Source organism: Mesoplodon bidens (assembly GCF_964165515.1).
Source record: "Mesoplodon bidens genome assembly, chromosome: 6".
Taxonomy (NCBI): domain Eukaryota; kingdom Metazoa; phylum Chordata; class Mammalia; order Artiodactyla; family Ziphiidae; genus Mesoplodon; species Mesoplodon bidens.
The window spans coordinates 95,789,759-95,816,788 of NC_138162.1; the positions used below are offsets into that span (position 1 = coordinate 95,789,759).

General features: G+C 51.5%; 1 protein-coding gene across 7 annotated transcripts in view; it reads left to right on the plus strand.

The window, feature by feature from the left end:
- Positions 1-27,030, plus strand: part of WNK2 (WNK lysine deficient protein kinase 2) — a 158,524-nt gene that overhangs the window by 13,759 nt on the left and 117,735 nt on the right. For all 7 annotated transcript variants that reach the window (XM_081236994.1, XM_081236988.1, XM_081236991.1 and 4 more), the window contains exon 3: positions 26,760-26,932. In XM_081236994.1, coding sequence (XP_081093120.1) covers positions 26,760-26,932 — 173 coding nt within the window. The remainder of the gene's footprint in view (positions 1-26,759; positions 26,933-27,030) is intronic.

The following is a 27,030-nucleotide window of genomic DNA, read 5'->3' on the forward strand; positions in this document are numbered from 1 at the left end:
CGCCTCTCCCTGGCTATGCACTAGACCTATGACATATGCGAATGATATGCTCTAGCTTTTGCTTGGGATGGTTGCCCCCACCCTGCATGATGTAGGTCTTGGCCTGGTCACCTGGACTGTTGGGCTCCTAGGGGGACAAAAGCTGCTCTCAGTGGTGGCTGTCTGTGCTTTGACAAGCTTCCAGACATTTCCCTAGGGAGATCTGATTGGGGTGGTTCTGCCCCATGATAGCTGCCTCTGAGCGTTCTGGGTGAGGACTCTTGGGTTGAGGGCATGGGGCCTGGACTGTGGGCCTTGTGTGTGTGCTGAGTGGTCCTGAACCTGGAGCCACCATGTGGGGAGAAGGTTATCAGTTGGGGGGAAGCCATTTCTTGGAGAGGGGTGGGGGCTGTGTTGTGTGGGGAGGGTGGCTGGCTCTTGGTGTCTTGGGTGGCCAGGCTGGGCAGCTGGGGGTTCTGGTTTTACCAGGAGGTGTCGGAGAACACTGAGACTTCTCTGTTAGCACAGGTGTGGTGCTGTGAGTGATTTGGAGTCACACAGTGGAGGCTGGTTCCTGGGGGTGGTAGAGGCAAGGGTGTTCCCAGGCATTGGTGGCCCTGACTGTGAGTGGGATTCTTGGCCTTTAGATGCCGGTGGACCCACTTTCCCCACCTTCCCCACCTATACTGTCTCATGGGGGTTGGGTCCCAGCCTCAGAAGGGCTTGCCTGTCCCCTCCCATCTTGCTTAGTTGCTTTTGCAAGTTGGAGGTTAACATCCCCTGGACAGCACCCCTGGGATACATACAGGACTGGTGTGGGTTTTGGGGCCCTCAGGTGGTCTGCCTGGGCTGGGGTCTAGACGGTTGCTGTGGCCGCAGACCTGGCTCAGCCTGAGAGGAGGTATGCACAGATGACTGCGTTTGCTGTTTGTGAAAAGAAGGTTAAAAAGGAGACTGGAAGTGAATAAACTCAGCTAGGCATACTTCAGAGGAAGAGGACAGGATGAGTTTAGGGAAAAATGGCAAAACACATGAAAACCTATCAGAAATAAAATGAAGCAAAAGCAGATGAAAATAAACAGTGAAAGAGTTTTTAAGAAGAAAGGGATAGATGGTACTCTTTGAAAGTAAAGGACAATAAAAAGCTGAACAGTAGAGGGGCGTTGCTTTATTATTATGGAAGTCAGACTGCTGGAGCCTACAGAGCAGGTCAGTGCATTGTGAGCCCTACCTGGCAGAGGTAGACATTTCCCTGTAACCCTGGCCCCGGGTCCTGCTGCCCTCCTACTGTCCTGTAGATCGCCTGCCTGCCCTAGAATTTCCTGCACGTAGATCACACAGTGTGTGCTCAGCCTTCTGTGTCTGCGGCCCACACATGTCAGTATGCCCTTTGGGGCTCAGCCCTGGCTGCAGCGATCAGCAGGTCGGTCCCTTTTCTACTGTGTAGGTGTTCAGAGTCTGCCTGTCGATCCATGGACAGACTTGGGTGGTTTCCAGTCTGGACCGTAACAGATTGGAGGGAGGAGGCTGAGGTGGGCGTGGGGGTCCGGGGCTGCTATCTCCCTGTCCTTGGCAGCTCTAGGCCCCTGCTCGCCTGGGCTGGAGTGGGTGCCCGCTCACTCCCTTGCACTTGACTTCCTGGGAGTGCTGAGTATGCAGAGCCCTGCAGCCTGTTCCTGTGTACTTCTTGCAGTGGGGACAGCATAGAGGCAGCCTGCTCTGGGTTCTGTGTCCAGACAACAAGGACCCAGACCCATGGTGGGCATGGTTGCTCCCGTCGGAGAGAGCAGCGGCCGCCCTGCAGGAAACCTCACCCCTCTGGCTGCCCCCTGCCTACTCGCCTGCACCTCCGCCTGTCCTGGGAAGCGTGGTGTTTGGCTCCGGGCTGGCCCGCCTGAGATGTCTGTCAGCCTCTGTAAATATTTGATGACGGTGATGATAAAAGACAAAGCCCTGCTCTGTTCCTGGAGGGGAGCAAGATGGTGACTCTGGAACGTTCTGGCCCTGCTGGCTGCTTCCTGGAGAGTTTTATAGATGCATTTTTGAAGCAGGCCCTTTGTGTCCTTGATCTGGCCAGGCAGAGCGGAGGCAGCGTAGCCAGCTTTCCACCTGGAGCCAGGCTGGGCCTCTGTGAGTGGGGCCGGCCAGGCCAGAGGTCACAGTGGGATCTTGCCCTTCAGATGTGACTTGGGACAAACCCCTGGCCACAGGTCCTGGGGAGGAACGCAGAGGAGCCGGGGGACTAGGGTTTGGCACAGGCGCCAGACTGTACAGCAGAGGGGTCTGTGGCTGGCCAGTACTGTCAGGCCCTGGTGGGCTTAGCTGGGCTGTCATGGCTGTCATTGCATGCCTGCCCCCATGCCCTGTGGCCCTGCTCTTGTGGTCCTGCTTCCATAGTCCTTCCCTTGTGGCCTGCATGTAGCAGCAGTGGCGCCTGACCCTGGCTTCCCCACCACTGGCTGTTGCTTATGCAGGTTGCGTGTGCGGTGAAGAAGCCCCATCAGGCCTTGCTGGCCTTGGTGTGCATTTGTGTCTGTCGCCTTGGGTTTGTGTGCCAGAGAAGAGGCCTGCCTGCCCCGTGGGCGCCTCTGTGGGAAAGACAGGCCCTTTGAGTCAGCCTTGCCGGCCGGGGAGCAGGCCTCCAGGGTTCTGGAGTCAGGGCCACCGCCCTACCAGGCAGTGAAGCCTTTCTCCTTGGGCGGGGCAGGAACTGCCAGTGGGCCTCTGTGCCCCTGGGGAGTGGGTGGGTGCAGGCGGGTGCTCCATGGCCGATGGCCTTTCAACAAAGGGTTTCTGCTGGGCTTTCTCTTTGGAGGAAGGAAACTACTGTGGGCGGAGAGGAGGGTAGGTGTAGTTTGCTGGAGGTTGAATTATGAGGGTTTCAAAGGACCTTGCCTCTGAGTATAATTATTAATGGTCGTGATAACAGCTACAGCAATTTCCTGAAAGCTCACCGAGGCCCTGTGCTAACGTGTGTGCTTACGTTTCTCATTGAGTCCTGGGTTGCGGCCCCAGGAGGCTGGCTTATCTCTGAGGCCCATGAAGGCTGGGCTTGCTGGAGATGTCCTCCACTGCCCTGGGCTGCCTTTGCTTGGGATTCCTGTCCCCCACTCAGAGTACCCACAGTCTTGCTGGGGCGGGGCGAGGCTGGAGGCCCCGTTGCCGGGCCTGGAAGGGCCTTTCCTGGGGGTTGTGGGAAGGGGGCCAGCCAGTCTGACTCAGGCGGGGTGGGGGGCACTGTCGGGGGCCTTGAGCATGCATTGCTGAACCTGGCTTGTGACATGAAGCTGGAGTGAGGGCACTGGGCCTGGTGGGCGGGATGTGGCCCAGAGGAAGGTGGGGTGGCCAGGAGGGGACACAGGCATGGCAACGTGGACAGATGGCGCCTGCGTGGGCAGTGATAGTCGGGAAGTAGATGAAAGAGGGCCCACGTGAGGCTTCCTTCTTCATTTTGAGAGGGGAAAGATGAATTAAAAAAGATGGCATTGCCGCCTCAACATGAGGCGTGAAGCTGGGTGACAGCCGGCCCCAAGGAAGGTTGGAAGGGAGCCTGAAGTAGGCGGCTGCTGGGTCCAGGCCCAGGGTCAGGTGGGCCAGGAAGGGGTGTGGGAAGCTAGATGATGGAGGCGTCCACGGCCTTATACCCTAACCTCTGAATATGCCACCTGTGTGGCTAGAGGGACTTTGCAGATGCAGTTGGATTGAGGACTCTGAGGTGGGAGATGATCCTCGATTATCCACGTGTGCCCAGGGTCATCACTTGGGTCCTTTATAAGAGGGGGCAGGAGGGTCCCACGGAGACGTGACTACAGAAGATGGAGGATGGAGCCATGAGCTGAGGAACATGGTGGCCTCTAGAGGCTGGACAAGGGGATGGATTCTCCATGCAACCCCAGAAGGAAGCAGGGAGATGTGTGACACCTTGACTCTGCCCACGAGTCTGCCTTCTCGCTTCTGGCCCCCCAGAACTTTGAGAGAATGTGTGCTGTTTGGGCTGTAGTGGTGGCAGCTTGTACAGCAGTGACAGGAAGCTAGCCAGCCTGCCTCCTGGTGGACAGAGCACAGCTCGGGGCTGGACACCCAGCAGGCCAGGAGAGGCCGCCTGTGGGAGGAATGTCCGGGGGTTTATGGGCTGTGGGTGGAGCCACTGGTGGAGCCTCCGGACCGTGCTCCCCCAGGTGGGTGTCAGGGGACAGCTGGCTTGGGGAGAGATGTGTCTGGCGTGAGTGCTGGAGCCGAGGGGCTCAGGTCAAGGAAACACACCGGTGGTGTCATAACCTGGTCAGTGGGTATGAGGGGCTGTTGCAGGCTCTTGGGGGCTGATATGAAAACAGGGTTCACGGACACGGGCCTGACAGCTGCATGTGAGGTGGTGGGAGCAGTAGAGACAGAGAGTGGCCGTGGCCCCTTCCTGGGGACCTGTCCATTCAGGCAGCCTCCTGGCTCACATCACTGCTGGGGGAGGCAGAAAGCAATGACGCCTCCAACTGTGACATGTGATGAACAGCCTGTGGCCCCACGGAGGGGTAGGGAGGCCTCTGGGGAGAGCTGTGAACAGAAGCCTGTGCACAGTGGGGAACCTCTGGGCAGGGATGGCTGAGCAGCCAGCCCATGGGCCCTTAGGGTTCTATTCTCAAAGCTCCTGCCCAGGACCTGGCTCTGGGGCTGGTGGCACATGTTACCCCCATCTGCCCGTCACAGAGCTGAGGGGACCTTACCTGCCAGGTGGGATCTCCCAGGGCTGGGGTCTCCATGGCAGAGAGAGAGGGAGTGCAGGAGAGGCCACGGCCAGCTGTCCTATGGCCATTCCCTCAGGCTCCCTCCTGGAGGGCCGTCCTGCTGCTCGCTACGGGCTGAGAGAGGTAACAGTTTTAGGTGAGAGAAGTCAGTGAATAGTAGGAATCAAGGCTCTCTGGGGGAGTATGTTGGACTTGTTGCGCTCAAATCAGAAAAGCATTCACATTTGTGGGAGATCCTGTCTTCCTCCTTCCATTCAGTTACAAGTATTACTGTTTAGCGGCCTCCCTCCCCAAAGTCTGTATTTGCACATCAGCTTTACCAGTGATGGGGGGCAGGAGGGCCAGGGTTGGCCAGGTCCCTCCCTCCCGCTGACCAGCCTCTCTCCTGCCCCCTGCTGGTACCTCTCTGTTTTTCCACCCCATCTCTGTCCCCCCGTATCCCCTTGCTGTATTCCCCTCCCCAACTAGTCCCCCTGCCCCGTCTCTGTCCCCACCCCTTTCTGGCAGGAGCCCTGTATCCATAGCAACAGTTGCTGCTGTGGAAACCGGTGCCTGCCTCCTCATCCCGTGGGGAGGTATTTTTGGCACTGCAGAGAGATTTTTATGTTCAGTTTTGACTTTTACTCTCTGAGTGAGCACTACACAGACAGAGCTGGGGGCAGCATTCAAGGAGGCCTTTGCACTGGGGGGCACTGGGCCTGAGAGCCACCCTGTGGTTGTGTAGATGCAGGCCCTTCCCCATGGGATCCTGTAGACTCAGTCAGAGATGCTGGCTCCTTTGAGCAGCCTCTGGGGCCATAGATCATGGGGTCCACAGATTGTACTGGGGGCTTTAGGCAGTGACTCTGGACAACAGGAGAAACCCAGGGGGTGAGCCTGGACATGTGAAGTGGTTTGACTGAAGCCCCTCAGCCTTGGGCCTGAGCCAGTGGTCATAATAATAGCTCACTGGGAGTACCTGGGGCATTTGCTTTTTGGGCACCAACCCAGCCCTGGCCCTGTGTGGAGCCTAATGCTGCAAGTTCCTGTGATGCTGCCCAGGGCCCATTTTACAGATGAGGATACTGATCCCACCAGGGTGGTTTTGGGCACTTTTGCTAGGCATCTCCTTCTGAGACGTCTTCCTGTCCCCCCAAGTCCCATGGATGGCATGATATCTGGGGTCAGCTTCTTCCATCATTTCTTTGGGGGCTTGGACTGTACCCCTCCCTCACCCTGGTCTTGGCAGCTGCGATTATAGATGACCCCAACATGTGGCACCTGCCTTGACGCAAATTCGCCCCTTGCCGGGGTTGCTACTGGGATGTCCAGGAGACCCCAGGGGCGTGGGATCTGCCCTGTCTGGCCCTGGCACATCCTGGCATTGTGGCTGGGGGCTGTGGGTTCCCAGGTGTCCTTGATTGGGACGCCAGGGAGACTGGTGGCCACATGGCTGATGGGGTGGACAGGTCTTCCCGTGAGCCAGTGCTGGGGTTGACGTGTGCCGGGCCTGCCCTTGAGGAAGAGTCACTGAAGATGGTCCACAGTGCATCTGCTGCCATTGGTGGGGAACTGTGGCCCCTCGGGGAGGGAGTCCAGCCCCCTCTCCTGGTTTCCTTGTTGGGGAGGTGGCTTGGGTGTGCTGCACCCCAGGGTGACTAAGAGCTGCTCCCTGACCCATCATCTCTTCATCTTCCAAGTGGCGGTGATGACAGCTTGCAGGGGGCCCTGGCGTTGCCCATGATGCCCATGCCTGGCCAGGTCTCCCTGGAAAGGTCATGCCCAGGGCGTCCAAATCAGAGGCAAGGCCACTGGTACTGACTGAGGGCCAGAACATCCCAATTGTTATTGCTGACTTAGCACCATGGAAATTCCAAATAGGACAGAAAAGTAGACTAACAAACCTCATCCCACCCTGAATTATTATCAGGAGTCTCCTGTACTTTATCTTCTCAAATAAACTCCCAAGTGCAGACCTAGGGGGTCAGCCCTGCCCAGATCTCTGGGGGGACCTCAGTTGCCATCCCTGACAGGCAGGACCCTAGTTCCCCCCAGCTTCCGCAGAGGGTCTCGTCTCCCATTAAGCAACACACGGTAAGTGCTCAGTGCACACTCAGGGGGATTGGACTGGTCCCTCTCCTTTGCCCCCTGGAGGAGATGGAGCTCAACCGGAGGAAGCATTCAGCATTTGTGGGTTTTACAGAATCAGGAATTCTGTCTCCAGTGAGTGCGTTCGGTGCAAAGCCAAAGCCATTTATAGAACAGATGCCAAAGGGAGCATTTGAAATAAACGCCATGGTAACCTCACTCTAGGGAGGAAAAGAGCCTTGCAGTAAGCATTGCTGCTGCCCAGAACATGGTCCGGGGGTGTAGCCGGTGAGTGCTTTTTGTTTTTAGTTTCATGAAGTTCAGCAGATTGCAGAGAATGGGGGAAACAGAGGGAAGGAAGAAAAAAGTCCCTGTGCCCTCCTCCCTGAGCGCAGCCCCCATTCTCATTGGCTGTTTTGTTCTCACTGTGTGAATCTTATTAAATCCCAGCCTGGTGCTTTTCACCCTTGCCTGCCTCACCACTTTCCTCAGTATTTGGGGTTTGTAACTGCCCCGTGGACCACGTGACCCACATCACCGCTGCCAGGCCTGGGATGTCTGGTTATTTCTTGAAATTATAAATAACCATCCAGTGAAGAATTCCAGACCCACACACACAGGCATCGTGGTTTTGGATGACTTCCCTGGGGGGAGAGCACAAGAGTGAGAGTCCCAGGTGGGAGCTACAGGGCTCGAGACAGGCTGTGGGTGCGCTTCCTGGATTGCGGTGCCTGCTGGCATGAGCAACTGAAAATGGAGTTTTTGTGTTAACGTTATCTGCCACTCTCTTATGCTGTGTTCTCTGAGAAATATTTTAAATACAGCAGAGGAAATAGCTTTTTACGGGGGAGAAACACCCGACTCCTGTCACTGGTCCAAGTGTGAGCACTTGCTTCTGCATGTGTCTCTGCCGCTCCTACCCGTGTCCTTTTGCGTGTGCGCCTTCACACACGTGCAGTCGGGCTGTGCTCAGCACTTGCCTGGCTGCTCAGACGTAGGGTTTGGGGTGCGTTGCTGAGGAGGAGCAGCTCAGAGGAGACAGCTGTGCCCGGCAGAGGCAACAAATCCTGCGTTGCAGGGAGCTGAGCGTCCGGCTGTGCGGCCTCGGGCAAGCACCTGCCTCTGGTAGTCTAGTGAGGGTGGTATGAGCACTGGGGGTCACCACTGCCCAGTGGCCTTGCAGGGTACCCTCCGCCAGGCTTCTTCCTGGGTCAGGGGTCAGAGGGAGGATGGTTGCCAAGAGTTACGAGATGATGGTGACCCCGGCAGAGAAGGCCGTGAGCAAATGAGTCGGCTGTGTCCTGTGGTTTACATTGGCCGAGTATCTACACCTGTCTTAGGCATTTCCCGTGCTGCCAGACCACACAAGGAGGTTCCCCATGTCAGTGGCAAGGAAGCCGATGGGGCTGGTTCATGTGGGTCACGTGATGCCTAAGCCCTGGCCCTGACCTAGGGGGTTGTGGGTGCCTTGCGGCACAGCAAGGGAGGAGCCCACGTGTGGTCTGAGGAGTGAAGGGTGCTGAAGGTCACTGAAGAGCGCTGTCGCTTTCTCAAGGCTCTGGGCTCTGGTGGGGAGGGGAGTTGTGCTGTGAGGATGGTGGAGTCGGGGAGAGTCAGGGCTCTGACCCACGTACCTGGGTGGGCAGGCCCCGTGGCCAGGTGGCTGACGTGCTGACTGCTCTGGGCACTGTCCCTCATGGGGAGTGGCATCCCCACCTCTCCCTGCCGTCTCTCCACACTGTGATGGTCCTGCCTGTGTATTTAGGGAGAACCAGGGGTCTGGGGGACGTGGAGCTGTTTGTGCTCCTGGGGCCGGGTAAAGAGACTCTGGAGTGAGTGCAGCTGGGATGGGTGTGGGGGAGGCCAGGTGCCACATGATCCTGTGCCGGTGGCTGTGGTGCCTGCCATAGCCTGGGTGCTGACTGGGGCAGGCTGTCTGGGAAGGGGTATGAGCAGGACTTGGTTATCTGCAGAGCAGCCCTGGGAAGGGTGAGTTGGAGGGTGAACTTCGGGAACTCACCCTGCCCTCTGCTTGTGCATGTGTCCTGGGTTCTTTCAGGCCTCCCCACCTGGAGTGGTGTGTGCACCCCACTCTGAGATCTGCCCGTCTTCTGCAGCCATGCTTCACCCATGTCAACCATGTTCCCAGGAGCCCGCACACACCTGGAGGCAATGGGAGCCAGGTTGGCCGGGTGTCGCGTCCTGACCTGCTGCTTGTGGAGGTGTTGAGCTTCTCTGAGCCTCAACTTCCTCTTCTGTAAAATGGGGGCAGCACCGACTTGCATGGCTCATAGGGTTGAGCACCAAAGGCAGGGGTCTTGTCTTAAGGTCACCTTAGTGAACCCAGCGTGTGGCTGTACAGCAGGTCATGGCTGTTGGTAAATGTTTGCCTGAGGGAGACCTAGATGCAGGTGTGGAGGAGGTGGAGGCATTTCTTCACCCATCAGGGTGTAGGTGACAAGGAGAGAACTCACTGACACCAGCTTTCCCGACCCTGAGTTCACAGGGTGTCAGACCTCAGAGTTTCGCTCCTGGGCCTCAGGAGCCTTTCCAGCTGTTGGAGGTGAGACATAACAGGTGGAGGCAGAGAAGCCCCTGTGGGATGCCAGACATGGCATCTGTATGTCTCGGTCGTGAAATGGGGAGGTGGCTTTACCATCCCCCGGGGAGCAAACCCTCCTACAGAAAGGAGCTAGTGCCCCACTGAGCACTAGCTCTGCATTGGATTTGGGTTTCTCTTCTGATCTTGGGAAGACCATACCATCATCCCATAGGTTACTGGGGCCACAAAGATGGTTGTCTTTTGCAGGTATGCCCTGGGGAGACCTGGGCTATAGGGCTGGATAACCCAGGAGGGCAGGATGGAGGGTGACAGAGAGCAGGATAATTGGGGTGGTGTGCTTATTTCACCTGTCATTTCATTTTACTTCATTTCACTGTGTATTTGTAACTTTTGGGCATTATTTCATTGCATACTTGTGTATCCACATAGTGGTAATTTTAACAACTAAGGTGTGGTTTCAGGTGTGTCTGCCTTGTTATTGGACGAACCAATCGTAGAGCTCTGGGCTTTGGGCAGTTTAGAGTTTGTACTTAGAAAGTTTGTTATGCATTCTTTTCTAAGTTTTTTAGTAGTCCAACTAGAGATTACAACAATGTATCCTTGGTTATTAAAGCCTGGTATGAACTAGAACTTCTACCATGTCCTGGGCAAGGCAGGGGTCTTGGAACATGGAATTTCATCTACCCACCCCTGCCTGCCTTTTGTGATATTGTGTCTAAGATTTTCCTGTGTGTTTGAATTTGCAGGAGGTTTGTTTTGCTGCAATGTGCCCTGGTGTGATTTTCCTTGTATTTAACCTGGTTAGGGTTTATAGTACTTACTGAATCAATGTCTGGATGTCTTGTTTCAGTTTTGGAAAACTTTGGGCTGTTATTTTATACATATTCCTTTTGTTCCATTCTTTAGGCCCTCTTGTTCCAGAACCCCATTTCTGCATAGGTTGGACCTTTTCACTGTGTTCTATGAGTTTTTTAAAATCCTCTTTCCTGTATTGTCCATCCATTTGCCTCCATGTTACACTGTATATTTTGTACTCACCTATTTTCCAGTTTGCTGATCCTGTCTTTAGCTGTGTCCAACCTGCTGTTAAACCCATATATTGAGTTCCCAGTTTCATTTCTTGGTTTTAGCTTCCATTTGATTCCTGTTCCATAGATTTTAGTTCTGATGAAATTATCTGTCTCACTATCTATTTTCTTGACCACACTAATCAGGATTTTACAGTCTGTGTCTAATAACTATAATATTTGGGTCCTCTTGTAGTTCATTGCCATTGTCTTTTTTTTCTCTCATTTGGCTTTGTCTCCTAGTCTGCCTGGCCATTTCAGATTTATGTGTTTAAAACTTATGGAGGTATTAGAGGGAGGCTGTGGGTGATTTTGTCTTTCTCTGGAGAAGATTTGCTTTTGTTCCCAGAGGCAGTTAGAATCAGAGGAGATCATGTTAATCCAGTCTGAAATGGAGCTGATTCAAAGCTGAGCTTCAGCCTTTGTGAGGGCTGCTCTGTTCCAGTATATCCATTTTCCTAGCACTTTGTCCTCCTGGGGGGACTAGACTAAAGCCTGGGTGTTCTCTGAGGCCTCTCTTCCTCAGCAGTCCATGTCAGACTTCTGAAGCTCTACCCAGCCTTTCAGTGTCTAGTCTACTGCATAGTGCCGATGCTCTAAGGCAGAGCAGCACTGGTCCTACAGAAATGTACTGTGAGCCATATGTGTAATACAGTTTAATAGCCACATTAAAAGTGTAAAAAAGGGCTTCCCTGGTGGCACAGTGGTTGAGAGTCCGCCTGCCGATGCAGGGGACACGGGTTCGTGCCCCGTTCCGGGAAGATCCCACATGCCGCGGAGCGGCTGGGCCCGTGAGCCATGGCTGCTGAGCCTGCGCGTCCGGAGCCTGTGCTCTGCAGTGGGAGAGGCCACAACAGTTAGAGGCCCGCGTACCGCAAAAAAAAAAGTGTAAAAAGAGCATGTAGAGTTAATTTTAATAATATATTTTCCTTAACTCAATATACCAAAAATATCTTTTTAACATGTACAGTTGACCTTTGAACAACACGGGTTTGAACTGCATGGGTCCACTTAATACATGGATTTTTCCCCCACTAAATACATGCCACAGTATTACACAATCCGTGGTTGGTTGAATCCATGGATGTGGAACCATGAGTATGGAGGGCCAACTGTAAATTTGTATGTAGATTTTCAACTGTGTGGAGGGTCAGTGCCCGCAGCCCCCATATTGTTCAAGGAGCAGCCCTAATTAATGTAAGATTATTAACGAGACTTAAAAAATTCCTTTTAAAAATGCTATGTCTTAGAAATCTAGTGTATATCTTACACTTAGATTACATCTCAGTTTGGACCAGCTACATGTCAAGTGCTTATAGCCACATGTGGCTTGTAGCTATTGTCTTAGGCCACACGACTCTAGGGGAGAATGTGCTGAATGTGGGGCTCCCTTCTCTTCAGAGGAGTCAGAGCCAGACCTTATTGCTCATTTCACATGCATGTGCCCCATGTGCCTGCTGTCTTGTTTTGATTGTGGCCCCAGGGCTTTTGCTGCCGTCTTGGGGAGGAACCAAGGAGTTGGTTCACAGGATTGGGGCAGATGGGAGCCACTGGGCTTTCCTTCATTCCAGACAACGCTGAGCCTCTGTGGTCCTCTGTGGCCTTGATCACATGTATTGTCCATCTGTCAGTGCCTCCCCCAACCTTGTGTTCTGGTGCAGCACCTGGCCCAGAGGGACAGCCCCAGCTTCTTGTCCTGCATCCCTGGTACAGCGTGTGGCCCAGAGGGACATCCCCCTGCCCTGTACCCTGGAGCAGTGCCTGGCCCAGAGGGACACCATGGATGTTTCAGTCCCGGGAGCATGTTCACTCAGCAGACACTAGCCTGAGGCCATCGGTCTGCAGCCTGGCCCGTGAGGTCATCTTACCTTTGTTGGTCAGATTACTTGGGCTGCCCAGGGCCTCTGGACAGGAGAGGAGTGAGTCTGGGCCACTTTTTTCTGGGGTGGGGCTTAGAGGACTTGGCTGGATGGGGCCTTCTGCAGTAGGAGGCATTGGGTTCTCCCTCCTCTCTGCTCCTGAGCAGCCAGCGCTGCAGGTCTGCATGTTCCCAGGCTTAGAGGTGTGTGGGGGAGGGTAAATACTTTTTACTTTCTGGTGGAGTGTCCGTAGCATTCAGCAGATTGTTACAAGGACCCTGCACCCCACTGCTACCCTAGGGTGCCCCAGCCACAGGGGAACCCTGTACAGGAAGTGGGGCCAACGAGGAGGCCCCAGAGGAGTGACTGGTCAACAGCCCAGCCCTGGTGTTGGGCAGTGTTTGCTGTCCTGCCCGCTCCTCCCCACAGGTGCTGTCCTTGGTTGAGGTGTTCATCTCGGCTGACCCACGTCCATGGTGCGTCCATATCTACCTTTAGGTGTCCCTGTGGAGAAGTGGCCTGGGGTGGGGCCAGCCCTTCCTAGAAACCAGACTCGTGGTGTGGTCAGGTGTAGGGGTGGCTTCCGCCCAGCCTCTACCTGCTGGGCCTTGGGGCCACCTCAGGCTAGTGCTCCTGGTTGGGAGGTTGTAGGGGAGCCAGGGCTGACGCAGGGAGTGGCCAGTGGGATTTCTCTTGCTAGCTCCCATGCTCACCAGCCTCCTGTTTGCATTTCACACCGTGATGACCCACTGCTCTGGCCCAGGGTCCCAGGGTTAGAGCAGATGTTCCCCTGAGAAAAGCAAAGCCTTCCCTCCTCTCCCTTGGCTGCCATCGTCCTGCATGGGTCTGCTGCCCTGGTCTCCTGGTTTCCCATGCCCCACTGCCCTGTTCTCCCTTGTCCGCCTGCTTCTAGGAGAGAACCGACCTGAGTTTGGTACCACCCCCACGAGGTCTCCATCCTTTCCCATTGTATGGAGGGGGAACAAGTGCGGTGAGACCACAGCTGTAGAGTCAAGACCCCATGGCCAGGCCAGGAGGGGCTAGATGGACCGTGGAGGGCTGACTCCCCAGGCCTTGCCAGGGAGGCCTGCTCAAGGCCGCTGTGACGGGACGAAGTGTGTCTTGGCCGTGGCCATCTGTCATTACCTGGGACTATCTGTGGGCTGGTTCAGGTCTGTCTGTGGCCCCTGTGAGGCCTGAGGTCCCATAAAAGGTTTCGTGGGGTGGAGGGCTTGGGGGTGGGTACTGCAGGAAGGCTCGGGCCTGCCCAGCGAGTTCCTGCTCTTGGGGATGCTGGTGGGCTGTGGCTGTGTCCCTGATCAGGTGCTGCCTCCCCCCACTCCCTCCCCCCCACCCAGCCTGTCTGCTCTCTCAGAGATATCCCCCATCCCCCATCCGGCCCTCTTCCTCTGTTCGGCTCCTTTCCTCCACCTGTCCCTACCAAGTGTGGCAGCTCCCGCTGGCTTCTCACCATGGCCTGGTCTGTGTCCTGTAATGAGGAGGGTGGGTGGGGTCCTGTAGCTTGCCCATGACCCAGAGCCTGGGGTGGGGCATGGGGCAGAGGCCTCCACCCCAGGGGTGCCCAGCACAAAGGGCCTGTCCCAAAACTGACCCACTGTGTTCATGCCAGGGATAGGGGCTTCCTAAAGGGTAGGCAGGGGTCACCCCCCACCCACCCTGGACCTCACCTCTGACCCTGCCCAGAGTAAAAAGTAATGCTAGACCCTAGTGAGGGTCTGGGGATGGGGCTCCCACAGACGGGTGACACACTCTATGTCCCTAGAAATGGAGGAGGCCCTGATGGGGCTGCCAGCCGGTCCTGAAGAACTGCTCTGTGCTGGAACCATAACTGCTCCCTCACCCCATCTGCTGGCTGATGTGAACCAGAGATGAACAGAACTGATGCTGGCTTAGCCTCAGTCGAGTGATAATTAAGGTTCACCAGTGGAGAATGTGTGAAGTGATAGGGAAAAGGCTCCACCTGGCTCAGTGAGATCTGCGTGTTCAGTCGCGTTTGCTATCTGTTTGATCAACTATGCACTACTCTTTTGTAATAATAACGCAGTGCAGAAGAAAAACGTTTGGCCCTCAAAGCAGTATGACCATAGGAAATAAAACCCCTAAATTCCAACATGCATCATTTTATGACAGACAAGTGTGGCCAGGTGATCAATAAAGACTTTCAGGAAAAACTGTATTATATTAGGTTTGTGGAGTGGAAATAAGAATCTGCACTTGTGTATTTTTATAATATAGCTGGAAGACCATGAAGTTCCATGGAACCATTTCATAGAGCATTAAAATAATAACGGTATTTACAGTATGCTGGAGGTGACATCCTTTATAGCTACTTAAGCTTAGGACATAGTTGGATCCCAGCTCACACGTGGTGAAGGCACCTAGTTTTACATAGTCCTTCTGTAGGTGGCAGAAGGGGCGGGACCCAGTGGGGCCCTTGCTGCTGCTGGTGGCTCTGCCTTTTGTGAGAAGGGCAGTGGCCTTAGAAGAGCAAAGGCCCTTAATTTTGAGTCATTTGTGCACCTATATCTACTGCCCCACACCAAAGAAGATGGTATTATTTATGAAAGCAGTGAGGGGCTGGATGGTGATGTTCATGTTTCCTCCTCAGGGAATTACAAGCTTGTTGGCACCCATGACAAAGAGGGTGTGAGTGTTGGAGTGCCCGACCCTCCCTGACCTGTGTGTCCCCTGAGATTTTACTCTCAGCCCGTGCCCAGTGGGATCTTCCTTTTTCTGTGATGCCATAGACCCTTCATGTTGGGTCTACGTTTCCTCAGAAGTGGGATACCATCTTAAGGCGGCGGTAGGAGGACTTTATACTTTAATAATGATGCCTTTATTTTATTTTATTTTAGTTTAGTTTATCTTTTATTTTTTCAGAAGCAAAGGAAAACTGTATTCTTTGATCAAAGAATGGAGAGGTGCGAGCTCTTGCTCTAGAGTACACGCTCTCTGATGCCTTTGTTTTAAAATGAATTAGAAAAAGCATACTTCCTTTTTCTGTGAGTTCACATATTTTATTGCTTAGATGTGGTTAAGGAGAGCACTTGAGTTTAAAAGAAGTGAATTTATTTTTAAAACTACAGTAAGGGGGGGCCTTCAAGATGGTGGAGGAGTAAGACAGGGAGATCACCTTCCTCCCAAAAAATACATCAAAAATACATATACATGTGGAACAACTCCTACAGAACACCTACTGAATGCTGACACAAGACCTCAGACTTCCTGAAAGGAAACTCCCCATGTACCTGGGCAGGGCAAAAGAGAAAAGAAAAAACAGAGACAAAAGAATAGGGACGGGATCTGCACCTCTGGAAAGGAGCTGTGAAGGAGGAAACGTTTCCACACACTAGGAAGCCCTTTCACTGGTGGGGGCAGGAGTGGGGGTGGGTGGGTGGGTGGGGAACCTTTGGAGCCAGCGGGGACAGCATTAGGGGCGCAGAGGGCAAAGCGGAGAGATTCCCGCATACAGGATCAGTGATGACCAGCACTCACCAGCCTGAGAGGCTTGTCTGCTTACCTGCCAGGGTGGGAGGGGGCTGGGAGCTGAGGCTCGGACTTCGGAGGTCAGATCCCACGGAGAGGACTGGGGTTGGCTTCATGAACACAGCCTGAAGGGGGCTAGTGTGCCACAGCTAGCTAGGAGGGAGTCCGGGAAAATGTCTGGACCTGCCTAAGAGGCAAGTTCAGGGTGAGCCAGGAGAGGGGATTCAGAGCACCGCCTAAACGAGCTCCAGAGATGGGCGCAAGCTGTGGCTATCAGCTCGGACCCCAGAGACGGGCATGAAACGCTAACGCTGCTGCTGCAGCCACTAAGAATCCTGTGTGCAAGCACAGGTCACTGTCCACACCTCCCCTCCCGGGAGCCTGTGCAGCCCGCCACTGCCAGGGTCCCGTGATCCAGAGACAACTTCCCTGGGAGAACACATGGTGCGCCTCAGGCTGTTGCAACGTCATGCTGGCCTCTGCTGCTGCAGGGTCGCCCGCATTCCAATTATAACTACTGTACCCCTCCCTCTCCCTGGCGTGAGTGAGCAAGAGCCCCCTAATCAGCTGCTGCTTTAACCCCCTCCTGTCTGGGTGGGGAACAGATGCCTGAGGGCGACCTACATGCAGAGGTGGGGCCGAAACCCAAGCTGAACCCCAGGAGCTGTGTGAACAAAGAAGAGAAATGGAAATTTCAACACGCAGCCTCAGGAGCAGTGGATTAAATCCACACAGTCAACCTGATGTACCCTGCATCTGGGGAATACCTGAAATTTTTTTTTTTAATAATTAAAAAAATTTTATAATCTTATTTTTATTTTTTAATTTATTATTTCTTTTTCTTTCCTTTTTTCTCCCTTTTCTTCTGAGCCGTGTGGCTGACAGGGTCTTGGTACTCTGGCCTGGTGTCAGGCCTGAGCCTCTGAGGTGGGAGAGCTGAGTTCAGGACATTGGACCACCAGAGACCTCCCGGCCCCACATAATATCAATTGGCGAGAGCTCTCTCAGAGATCTCTGTCTCAATGCTAAGGCCTAGCTCAGCCTAACAGCCAGCAAGCTCCAGTGCTGGACGCCCCATGCCAAACAACTAGCAAGACAGGAACACAGCCCCACCCATTAGCAGAGAGGCTGCCTAAAATCATACTAAGTTCACAGACACCCCCAAACACACCACTGGACGTGGCCCTGCCCACCAGAAAGACAAGATCCAGCACCACCCACCAGAACACAGGCACCAGTCCCCTCCACCAGAAAGCCTACACAAGCCACTGAACCAACCTTATCCACTGGGGGCAGACACCAAAAACAATGGGAACTATGAACCTGCAGCCTGGGAAAAGGAGACCCCCAAACACTGTATGTTAAGCAAAATGAGAAGACAGAGAAATACGCAACATATGAAGGAGCAAGGTAAAAACCCACTAGAGCAAACAAATGAAGAGGAAGTAGGCAGTCTACCTGAAAAAGAATTCAGAGTCATGATAGTAAAGATGATCCAAAATCTTGGATATAGAATGCAGAAAAAACAAAAAACCCCAAAGTTAGCAGAAGGGAAGAAATCATAAAGATCAGAACAGGAATAAATGAAAAAGAAATGAAGGAAACAATAGCAAAGATCAGTAAAACTAAAAGCTGGTTCTTTGAGAAGACAAACAAAATTTATAAACCTTTAGCCAGACTCATCAGGAAAAAAAGGGAGAAGACTCAAATCAACAGAAGTAGAAATGAAAAAGAAGTAACAACTGACATTGCAGAAATACAAGAATCAAGAGAGATTACTGCAAGCAACCATATGCCAATAAAATGGATAACCTGGAAGAAACGAACAAATTCTTAGAAAAGCACAACCTTCCGAGACTGAACCAGGAAGAAATAGAAAACATAAACAGAACAATCACAAGCACTGAAATTGAAACTGATTAAAAATCTTCCAACAAACAAAAGCCCAGGACCAGATGGCTTCACAGGTGAATTCTATCAAATATTTAGAGAAGAGCTAATGCCTATCTTTCTCAAACTCTTCTAAAATATAGCAGAGGGAGGAACACTCCCAAACTCATTCTATGAGGCCACCATCACCCTGATACCAAAACCAGACAAAGATGTCACCAAAAAAGAAAACTACAGGCCAACATCACTGATGAACATATGTACAAAAGTCGTCAGCAAAATACTAGCAAACAGAATCCAACAGCACATTAAAAGAATCATACACCTGGCTTCCCTGGTGGCGCAGTGGTTAAGAATCTGCCTGCCAATGCAAGGGACACGGGTTCAAGCCCTGGCCCTGGAAGATCCCCCATGACATGGATCAGCTAAGTCCATGTGCCACACGAACTGAAGTCTGCGCACCTAGAGCCCGTGCTCTGCAACAAGAGAAGCCATGACAATGAGAAGCCCTCCTACCACAACGAAGAGTAGCCCCTGCTCACCGCAACTAGAGAAAGCCCACGCACAGCAATGAAGACCCAAAACAGCCAAAAATAAATAAATAAATTTTAAAAAAGAAAAAGGATCATACACCATGATCAAGTGGGTTTTATCCCAGCAATGCAAGGATTCTTCAATATATGCAAATCTATCAATGTGATACACCATATTAACAAATTGAAGGATAAACAACATATGATAATCTCAATAGATGCAGGAAAAGCTTTTGACAAAATTCAACACCCATTTATTTTAAAAACTCTCCAGAAAGTAGGCATAGAGGGAATTTACCTCAACATAATAAAGGCCATATATGACAAACCCACAGCCAACATCTTCCTCAATGGTGAAAAACAAACCATTCCCTCTTAAGATCAGGAGAAAGACAAGGTTGTCCACTCTCACCACTATTATTCAACATAATTTTGGAAGTTTTAGCCACAGCAGTCAGAGAAGAAAAAGAAAGAAAAGGAATCCAAATTGGAGAAGAAGAAGTAAAGCTGTCACTGTTTGCAGATGACATGATACTATACATAGAGAATCCTAAAGGTGCTACCAGAAAACTACTAGAGCTAATCAGTGAATTTGGTAAAGTAGCAGGATACAAAATTAATGCACAGAAATCTCTTGCATTCCTTTACACTAATGATGAAAAATCTGAAAGAGAAATTAAGGAAACACTCCCATTTACCACTGCAACAAAAAGAATAAAATATCTAGCAATAAACCTACCTAAGGAGACAAAAGACCTGTATGCAGAAAGCTATAAGACACTGATGAAAGAAATTAAAGATGATACAAACAGTTGGAGAGATATACCATGTTCTTGGATTGGAAGAATCAACATTGTGAAAAATGACTGTACTACCCAAAGCAATCTACAGATTCAGTGCAACCCCTATCAAACTACCACTGGCATTTTTCACAGAAAGAGAACAAAAAATTTCACAATTTGTATGGAAACACAGAAGACTCCGAATAGCCAAAACAATCTTGAGAAAGAAAACTGGAGCTGGAGGAATCAGGCTCCCTGACTTCAGACTACATACAAAGCTACAGTAATCAAGACAGTATGGTACTGGCACAAATACAGGAATATATATCAGTGGAACAGGATAGAAAGCCCAGAGATAAACCCACTCACATATGGTCACCTTATTTTTGATAAAGGAGGCAAGAGTATACAATGGGGAAAAGACAGCCTCTTCAATAAGTGGTGCTGGGAAAACTGGACAGCTACATGTAAAAGAATGGAATTAGAATACTCCCTAACACCATACACAAAAATAAACTCAAAATGGATTAAAGACCTAAATGTAAGGTCAGACAGTATAAAACTCCTAGAGGAAATCATAGGAAGAACTCTCTTTGACATAAATCACAGCAAGATCCTTTTTGACCCACGTCCTAGAGAAATGGAAATAAAAACAAAAATAAACAAATTGGACCAAATGAAACTTAAACGCTCTTGCACAGCAAAGGAAACCATAAAAAAGACGAAAAGACAACCCTCAGAATGGGAGAAAATATTTGCAAATGAAACAACTGACAAAGGATTAATCTCCAAAATATACAAACAGCTCATGCAGCTCAATATCAAAAAAACAAACAACCCAATGCGAAAATAGTCAGAAGACCTACATAGACATTTCTCCAAAGCAGATATACAGATTGCCAACAAAGACATGAAAGGATGCTCAACATCACTAATCATTAGAGAAATGCAAGTCAAAACCACAGTGAGGTATCATCTCACACTGGTCAGAACGGCCATCATCAAAAAATCTACAGGGCTTCCCTGGTGGCGCAGTGGTTGGGAGTCCGCCTGCTGATGCAGGGGACACGGGTTCGTGTCCCGGTCTGGGAGGATCCTGCATGCCACGGGGCGGCTGGGACCGTGAGCCATGGCCGCTGAGCCTGCGCGTCCGGTGCCTGTGCTCCGCAACGGGAGAGGCCACAGCAGTGAGAGGCCCGCGTACTGCAAAAAAACAAACAAACAAACAAACAAAAAACAATAAATGCTGGAGAGGGTGTGGAGAAAAGGGAACCCTCTTGCATGTTCGTGGCAATGTAAATTGATACAGCCACTATGGAGAACGGTATGGAGGTTACTTAAAAAACTAAAACAGAACTACCATATGACCCAGCAATCCCACTACTGGGCATATTCCCTGAGAAAACCGTAATTCAAAAAGAGTCATGTACCACAGTGTTCATTGCAGCACTATTTACAATAGCCAGGACATGAAAGCAACCTAAGCGTCCCTCGACAGATGGATGGATAAAGAAGATGTGGCACATACATACAATGGAATATTACTCAGCCATAAAAAGGAACAAAGTTGAGTTATTTGTACTGAGGTGGCTGGACCTAGAGTCTGTCATACAGAGTGAAGTAAGTCAGCAAGAGAAAAATAAATACCATATGCTAACACATATATATGGAATTATAAAAAAATTGTTCTGATGAACCTAGGGGCAGGACAGGAATAAAGACGTAGACATAGAGAATGGACTTGAGGACACGGGGAGGGGGAAGGGTAAGCTGGAACGAAGTGAGAGAAGAGCATTGACCTATATACAGTACCAAATGTAAAATAGGTAGCTAGAGGAAAGCATCCGCATAGCACAGGGAGATCAGCCTGGTGCTTTGTGACAGCCTAGAGGAGTGGGGTAGGGAGGGTGGGAGGGAGATGCAAGAGGGTGGGGATATGGGGATATATGTATACATATAGCTGATTCACTTTGTTGTACAGCAGGAATTAATACAACATTGTCAAGCAATTATACTCCAATAAAGATGTTAAATTAAAAAAATAAAATAAAATAAAATAACCTTTATCTTCCAGAAAAACCACACTAAATATTAGAGGGAACAGGTCATAGCCCAAAGCATGAGATATTACCCTCTGTCCAGAGCTCTCCTTTGCTCACCTGGTGGAGCTCAGCTCTTGAGAGGTCAGGATATCCCCAGTGAGCCACCTGCCTGCTGTCCCTGCAGCCGCCAGCCCCTGTGCTGACGTACACTCCAATCAGCCCACTCTTCCTGGGACCTCACTCCCTCATACAGGATGCTTCTTCCTGGGATCCCTACCCTGCCAGTGCCCTAGGTAGGTGGGGGCTTCCCTTCTCCCCAAGCCATGGGGGTGTTCTCTGGCTCAGGGGTGCCCCTAGCTGCCCCACCCACCTATCCCTTTCCTCTGTTTTGGTGCAGTGTAATTGTATATTTATCTGTTGCCTGCCACTCCCTTCCCCCCTGAGATTGTCCACAGCCCATTCCTGCATGCCCCGAGCCTCGGTGACCATCTGGTGACAGAGAGGTACATGACCCTCGCCAGAAGCAGGACTTAGGGGACCAAGCATCCTCTTCTTCTCCACTGACATCTCCACTCCCTGTGCACCTACCTGGACCCCAGACTGCGCCTTCTCTCTGCTTCATGGTGAAAGAGTGGTGAGGAATGGGCCAGCTCTGCAGCAGGTTGAGCCTGGGTCAAATCCTCTAGACTTGGGAAGGCTCTTCCCACCAATGGAATATGGGGCCTAGAGTGTGCAGAGACACTAGGCAGGACCAGTGACCCCCCCACCTTTGGGCCCATTCTGTCCCCAGAGCCCCTGTCCTGGAGTGATTCCCTGTACATGGGACTGTTCTCAACAAAGACCCTTGAGGCTTTCTTTTGTTTTATGACCAAATGGGGTTGGAGAGAGGTCCAGGTTGCCACCCCCAGGACTTTGGCTATTCTGGGCATTCTCTCCCTGCTACTCATGTCCCGTCTCTGTACTGTGTGTGTGGATCCTGCCTTTCCCTGGCAGGACTCAGGGCCGCCGGGCAGCTCTGCTCATCATGGGGTTGGTTGGGCTTTGCCTGGTGAAAGGAGATGGTCGCAGAATCCCCTGCGAGCAGACAGTGTGGCCATTTGGGCCTAATGGCTTCAGCCCTCACTGGTGGTGTTGGGCAGAGCTGGTCCCTGGGTGGCCTGGGAGGGCCTGTCGAACCCAGGGCTTTCTTCCTCTAACCACCTTGGCCACCCGTCCTCCCTGTCCCCACTCCGAGGGTGCCATCCGTGACTGGCTGGACCTTTTCCCTATAGGAGACAAGAGCCAGCATTGTCCCAGAATGCTTTTATCCTTTATAATCTGATTGACTCTCGCCATCTTTACCCAATAAATAATTTACCAATAATTTATCCACCACCAGGGACCTGGTGGGAGGGAGGCTGGTCTAAGAGAACTCACCTCCTTGTGTGGTGGGAGTGAACTGTCCCATAGCGATACTGTGTGAGCAGCCAGAGCCCACCACTCAACACCAGACCTCAAGAACAACCTGACTCTGGCAGGATTTGGGGTTCTCAAAGGGATCAGGTGCTCTCTTCCTATCCTGATTCATGACTTGAGCCCCCAGTGCATCAATTACTGATTTCACCTCATAAAGAGTGACGATGCATCAGTCACTGGGGTGGTCCTGCCTCCATGGAGTCACTGAGCTAATGGGGCCAGCCAGCAATCAACAAACAGTCAAAAGGATCCCAGCCAGCTCTGAGAGGGGGACGCTGGGCAGCGCACTGCGGCGGCTCTGGGCAGTTCTCTGAGGATGTGCCAACTGACCTTTTAAATTATCAAGCAGTGTGTCACCTAGTTAAAAATAGCGCAGTGGCTTAGAACATAAAATAAGGTCTGCTCCCTCCCACCTCCACACCCAGCCCAGCTCCAAGAGGCACTGTCATTAAAAAGCTGACTTTTGTGTTATACTCAAGTCTTGGATTTATCCTGTTTAGCTGGCATCTAAAAATGAAAACTATAGCATATGCAGGGCACATATGTTAGCTTTGTTAGTTATGTTATTTATAACATGAACCTTTTGCTCCAAACTATAATATAATGAAATCTTTAACTTTGCTGTTGGTTGATGCTGAAATATTGGCAGAAACAATTTTTATTATAACTAAATAATCCTGTGAGTTTCCTCTAGAATCAGTGACTAGACTATTGGAAGGTCTAATAACTGAAATATAACTGAAATGTCATCACCCAAAGCTATCTGTTGGGGCAGGAAGTGGCACAGTGGGGCAACCCCACATCCTTTCTGGTTTCCTTCACCTGGTGCAGCCAAGTTCAGTCGTCCATTGTGGGCCAGTGGAGTTGGCTTCACCAAGTTCCCTTCTGTGTTGTTCTGTGTTTTGCAGAAACACTTCCAGTAGCTGTTTCACCTAGGGTGCTGGGAAGTAACCTTTGGGTTCTTGAGTGTCTGAGAATAAGTCTTTGGGCCTCGTGGTTTGATGTCCCTTTGGCTGGTGATAGAATTCCAGGTTTGAGCCAGCACGTTGAGGATGTTGCCGGTGAGACTGGATGCCTGTCTGGTGTTCCTCAGCAGGTAGAACTTGATCTCGGTCTTTGGGAATCTCACTTTTGCTGGAATGAAACTGGAGGTGGGTCATTTTTCATTTACTCTGACCTGGCCTCGGCACATGCTTTTATTCTAAATAGTTCTTCTTTTAGCTCAGGGAAATGCTATTCTGCTATCTTCCTCCTTCCTGATATCTGTTTTCTGCTCTTATAACTCCTGTTCCTTGTTGTTAGGACTTCCAGCTGGTTCTTTCATGTCCCTTGATGTTTTTCTTCTATTTCTCCATTTGGTTTTCAGATGCATTCACTTTAATTTTTACATTTGAAAAATGGAGGTATAACTTACACATAATGAAACACAGATCTTAAGTGTATAGCTGATGAGCTTTGACAGATGCATGCGAAGGTGTAACCCTTGTCCTCTGTTATAATGTAGAGTGTACCCGTCGCCCCCCACACCCGCCCAGGTTCTCAGCTCCTGCATCTTCCCCCACCAAAGAGGCAAGCCCTTGTTCTGGTTTCAGCCCCACGTGTGAGTTCTGCCTTTTCTGGAGTTTGGGAGATATTATGAATGGAGCTGCTCTCAATCCTTTGTTTTGGGGTGGTTACCTTGGAGGGGAGTGGCTGGATCTAGAGCAGGGGTGAACCTGCCAAGGGCTCACTGAGGCTTGTACCAGCTTGCACTTCCAACAGCTGTGTGCCCAGAGGGATCGGCTGCTCTCAGATGCCCAGTGGTTGGAATGATCCATCTTTTTATTTTAGCCCTTCTGGTGGGTGTGAAGTGGTATCTTGTGCTTGTAATTGGCATTTTCCTGGTGACTCATGATGCTGAGCATGTTTTCATGTGCTTATTGACCATTTCTGCATCTTCTTTTTTTTTTTTTTTTTTTTTTGCGGTACGCAGGCCTCTCACTGTTGTGGTCTCTCCCGTTGTGGAGCATAGGCTCCGGACGCGCAGGCTCAGCGGCCATGGCTCACAGGCCTAGCTGCTCCGTGGCATGTGGGATCTTCCTGGACCGGGACTCGAACCCGTGTCCCCTGCATTGGCAGGCGGACTCTCAACCACTGCGCCACCAGGGAAGCCCCTGCATCTTCTTTTGTGACTTTGCTGTTCATGTCTTTATTGTTGAGGTATGGCAGTTCCATCTGTATTCTAGATGTAACTCCCATGTCAAATACACGTATTGAGAATATGTTGGTGGCTTGACTTATTTTCTAAAACAAAGCATCACCTTTGATGAGTAGACCATGTTTCCATGTTATTGTCTTGGTTAAATGGTTACTTTTTGGTATTTAGTGTTTCATTAGATTACAGAATATCTTATTCTTAAAATATGGAGCTTTAATTTGTAAAAGCTCTTCCTTGATTGTTTCTTTTTAAGTAGAAGCTGCTCTTATTTATGTGTGTCAGCCTCTTGGATCTTTATGAGGACATGAACTAGATTTTTTTTTTGAAGTCGCTTTTGTCCCTGAATTCTTTGTTTTTCTGGGATCCGTCTTGGTATATCTTTGCTCTGTTGGTGATTATGCCGTCCAGTCCTACTTGTGCGTGGAGTGTCTGATGAGGGTTTGTTGGGGTGGGCCTGGCGGGAGGGAGAATGCCTAATGGGTACAGTGCCACTTGGGATAGAATTCCTTAACCAGCTGATCTCGTCATGATTCCAGGGCCCTCCTCTTCTCTTTGAATTGGTTGGAGTCTGGCTTGATGTCCTCTGAGGTCTTTCAAAGGACCTGAGGGGTTTTGGCCTGTGATTTTTTCAGCTCTGATTTCTTTCATCCATTTGTCCAGATTTATCCATTTCTGTCTTCCTAGAGCTCCTCAAAACTTGATGTTTTGTGTTCATTTGTATTTATGTTTCTTTCTGAGAGTCCTCCTGGTGGGAGCGTGAAGGTGTGGGCTTTGTGGGCTGATGGGGCCGTGATGGAGGTGACACTGGGGGTACACACTCAGGCTTGGGGAGAAGGCCGTGCTGGGGTCCCTAGAGGTAAGATTCATCCATGAGTTGAAGTTGAAAACAACAGAGCTCTGAGTGCTCTGAGGTGGGAATCCTTTGGAAGGTTTTAGGAAGGGGAGGGCCAGGATCTAGGCTGCAGGGGCGGGATGAGGCAGGGGGCAGGGTTGGTGATGGATGGGGGTCAGGGAAATGCTGGAGCAGATGGGGTGGGGACACACAAGGTGCTTGCGGTATTGGAATGTGCTGCGGGTGTCAGTGGTCTTCCTCCAGAGATGTGGCTGGAGCGCACTTATGGGCGACACCCCAGAGGTGGCTCCTAGTACTTTGTTTTGTTTTGTTTTTTGGTTTTTTTGCGGTACGCGGGCCTCTCACTGTTGTGGCCTCTTCCGTTGCGGAGCACAGGCTCCGGACGCGCAGGCTCAGCGGCCATGGCTCACGGGCCCAGCCGCTCTGCGGCATGTGGGATCTTCCCGGACCGGGGCACGAACCCGTGTCCCCTGCATCGGCAGGCGGACTCTCAACCACTGCGTCACCAGGGAAGCCTGGCTCCTAGTACTTTGATGGTGGTGTTACAGCTCCCCACTTAAACTTAAGGTCCAGCTTAGTGCTCAAGGTGCAGGGGTTCCCAGGCCCCAGGAAGTGTGTCTGCCATGTCCTCTAGCACTGATGTGGGCATGGCTGAGACTCTGCTCTTCTTCTGTGTTCTTGTCTCTTGTCAGCATCTCCTGATTTTCCGGTTGTCTTCTGCTGTGGCTGTGAGCATATTCTCAGAGTTATGTGTAAATTAGAAGTAAACGGATGCTTCTTTCTTTTAATAATACTCAGTAAGTAGGTGTGCAGGGAGCAAGGTTTCAGAGCTGTGTCTAGGGGAAAAGCTCATGAGTATTGCAGTGTGGGTTTTGGAGGTGTCTCTGGTTCCCGAGACCATTTTGCCTCAGCCCTTCTTGAGCAAGGAGGAGCTCATTCAGGGTCAATGAGGCTTCAGGGTCTGATGCTGCTGATGTTGGAGAACCAGGAGCAACTTGTGCCGGCTTTCTAAGTCGGAGGCCTGCTCTTCTCTCTGTGGATAAAGAGGGGAAGGACTTGGGTCAGGCTTCCCTCGACCCTAGATGTCTAGTCCTCTCCATCTGCTGCGCTCGGTGTGTGAGGAGACGAGCGAGTGGCCTGGAGGATTCCTGGCCCTGGCTCCCTGGAAGGCTTCTGCCTGAGGCTGCGCGGGGTGTCCCTCTCAGCCTGTGTGTGTTTCTCCCTAGGACCGGAAGCTCACCAAACTGGAGAGGCAGCGGTTCAAGGAGGAGGCTGAGATGCTGAAGGGCCTGCAGCACCCCAACATTGTGCGCTTCTATGACTTCTGGGAGTCCAGTGCCAGGGGGAAGCGGTGCATCGTGCTGGTGACTGAACTGATGACCTCGGGGACGCTGAAGACGTGAGCGTACCACCTGCCCAGCCAGCCGGGGCCTCGGGGTGGGCTTGACCCAGGGCTCAAGAGTCGCGATGGCTGAGGCCCCAGGCCTCCTATCTGCT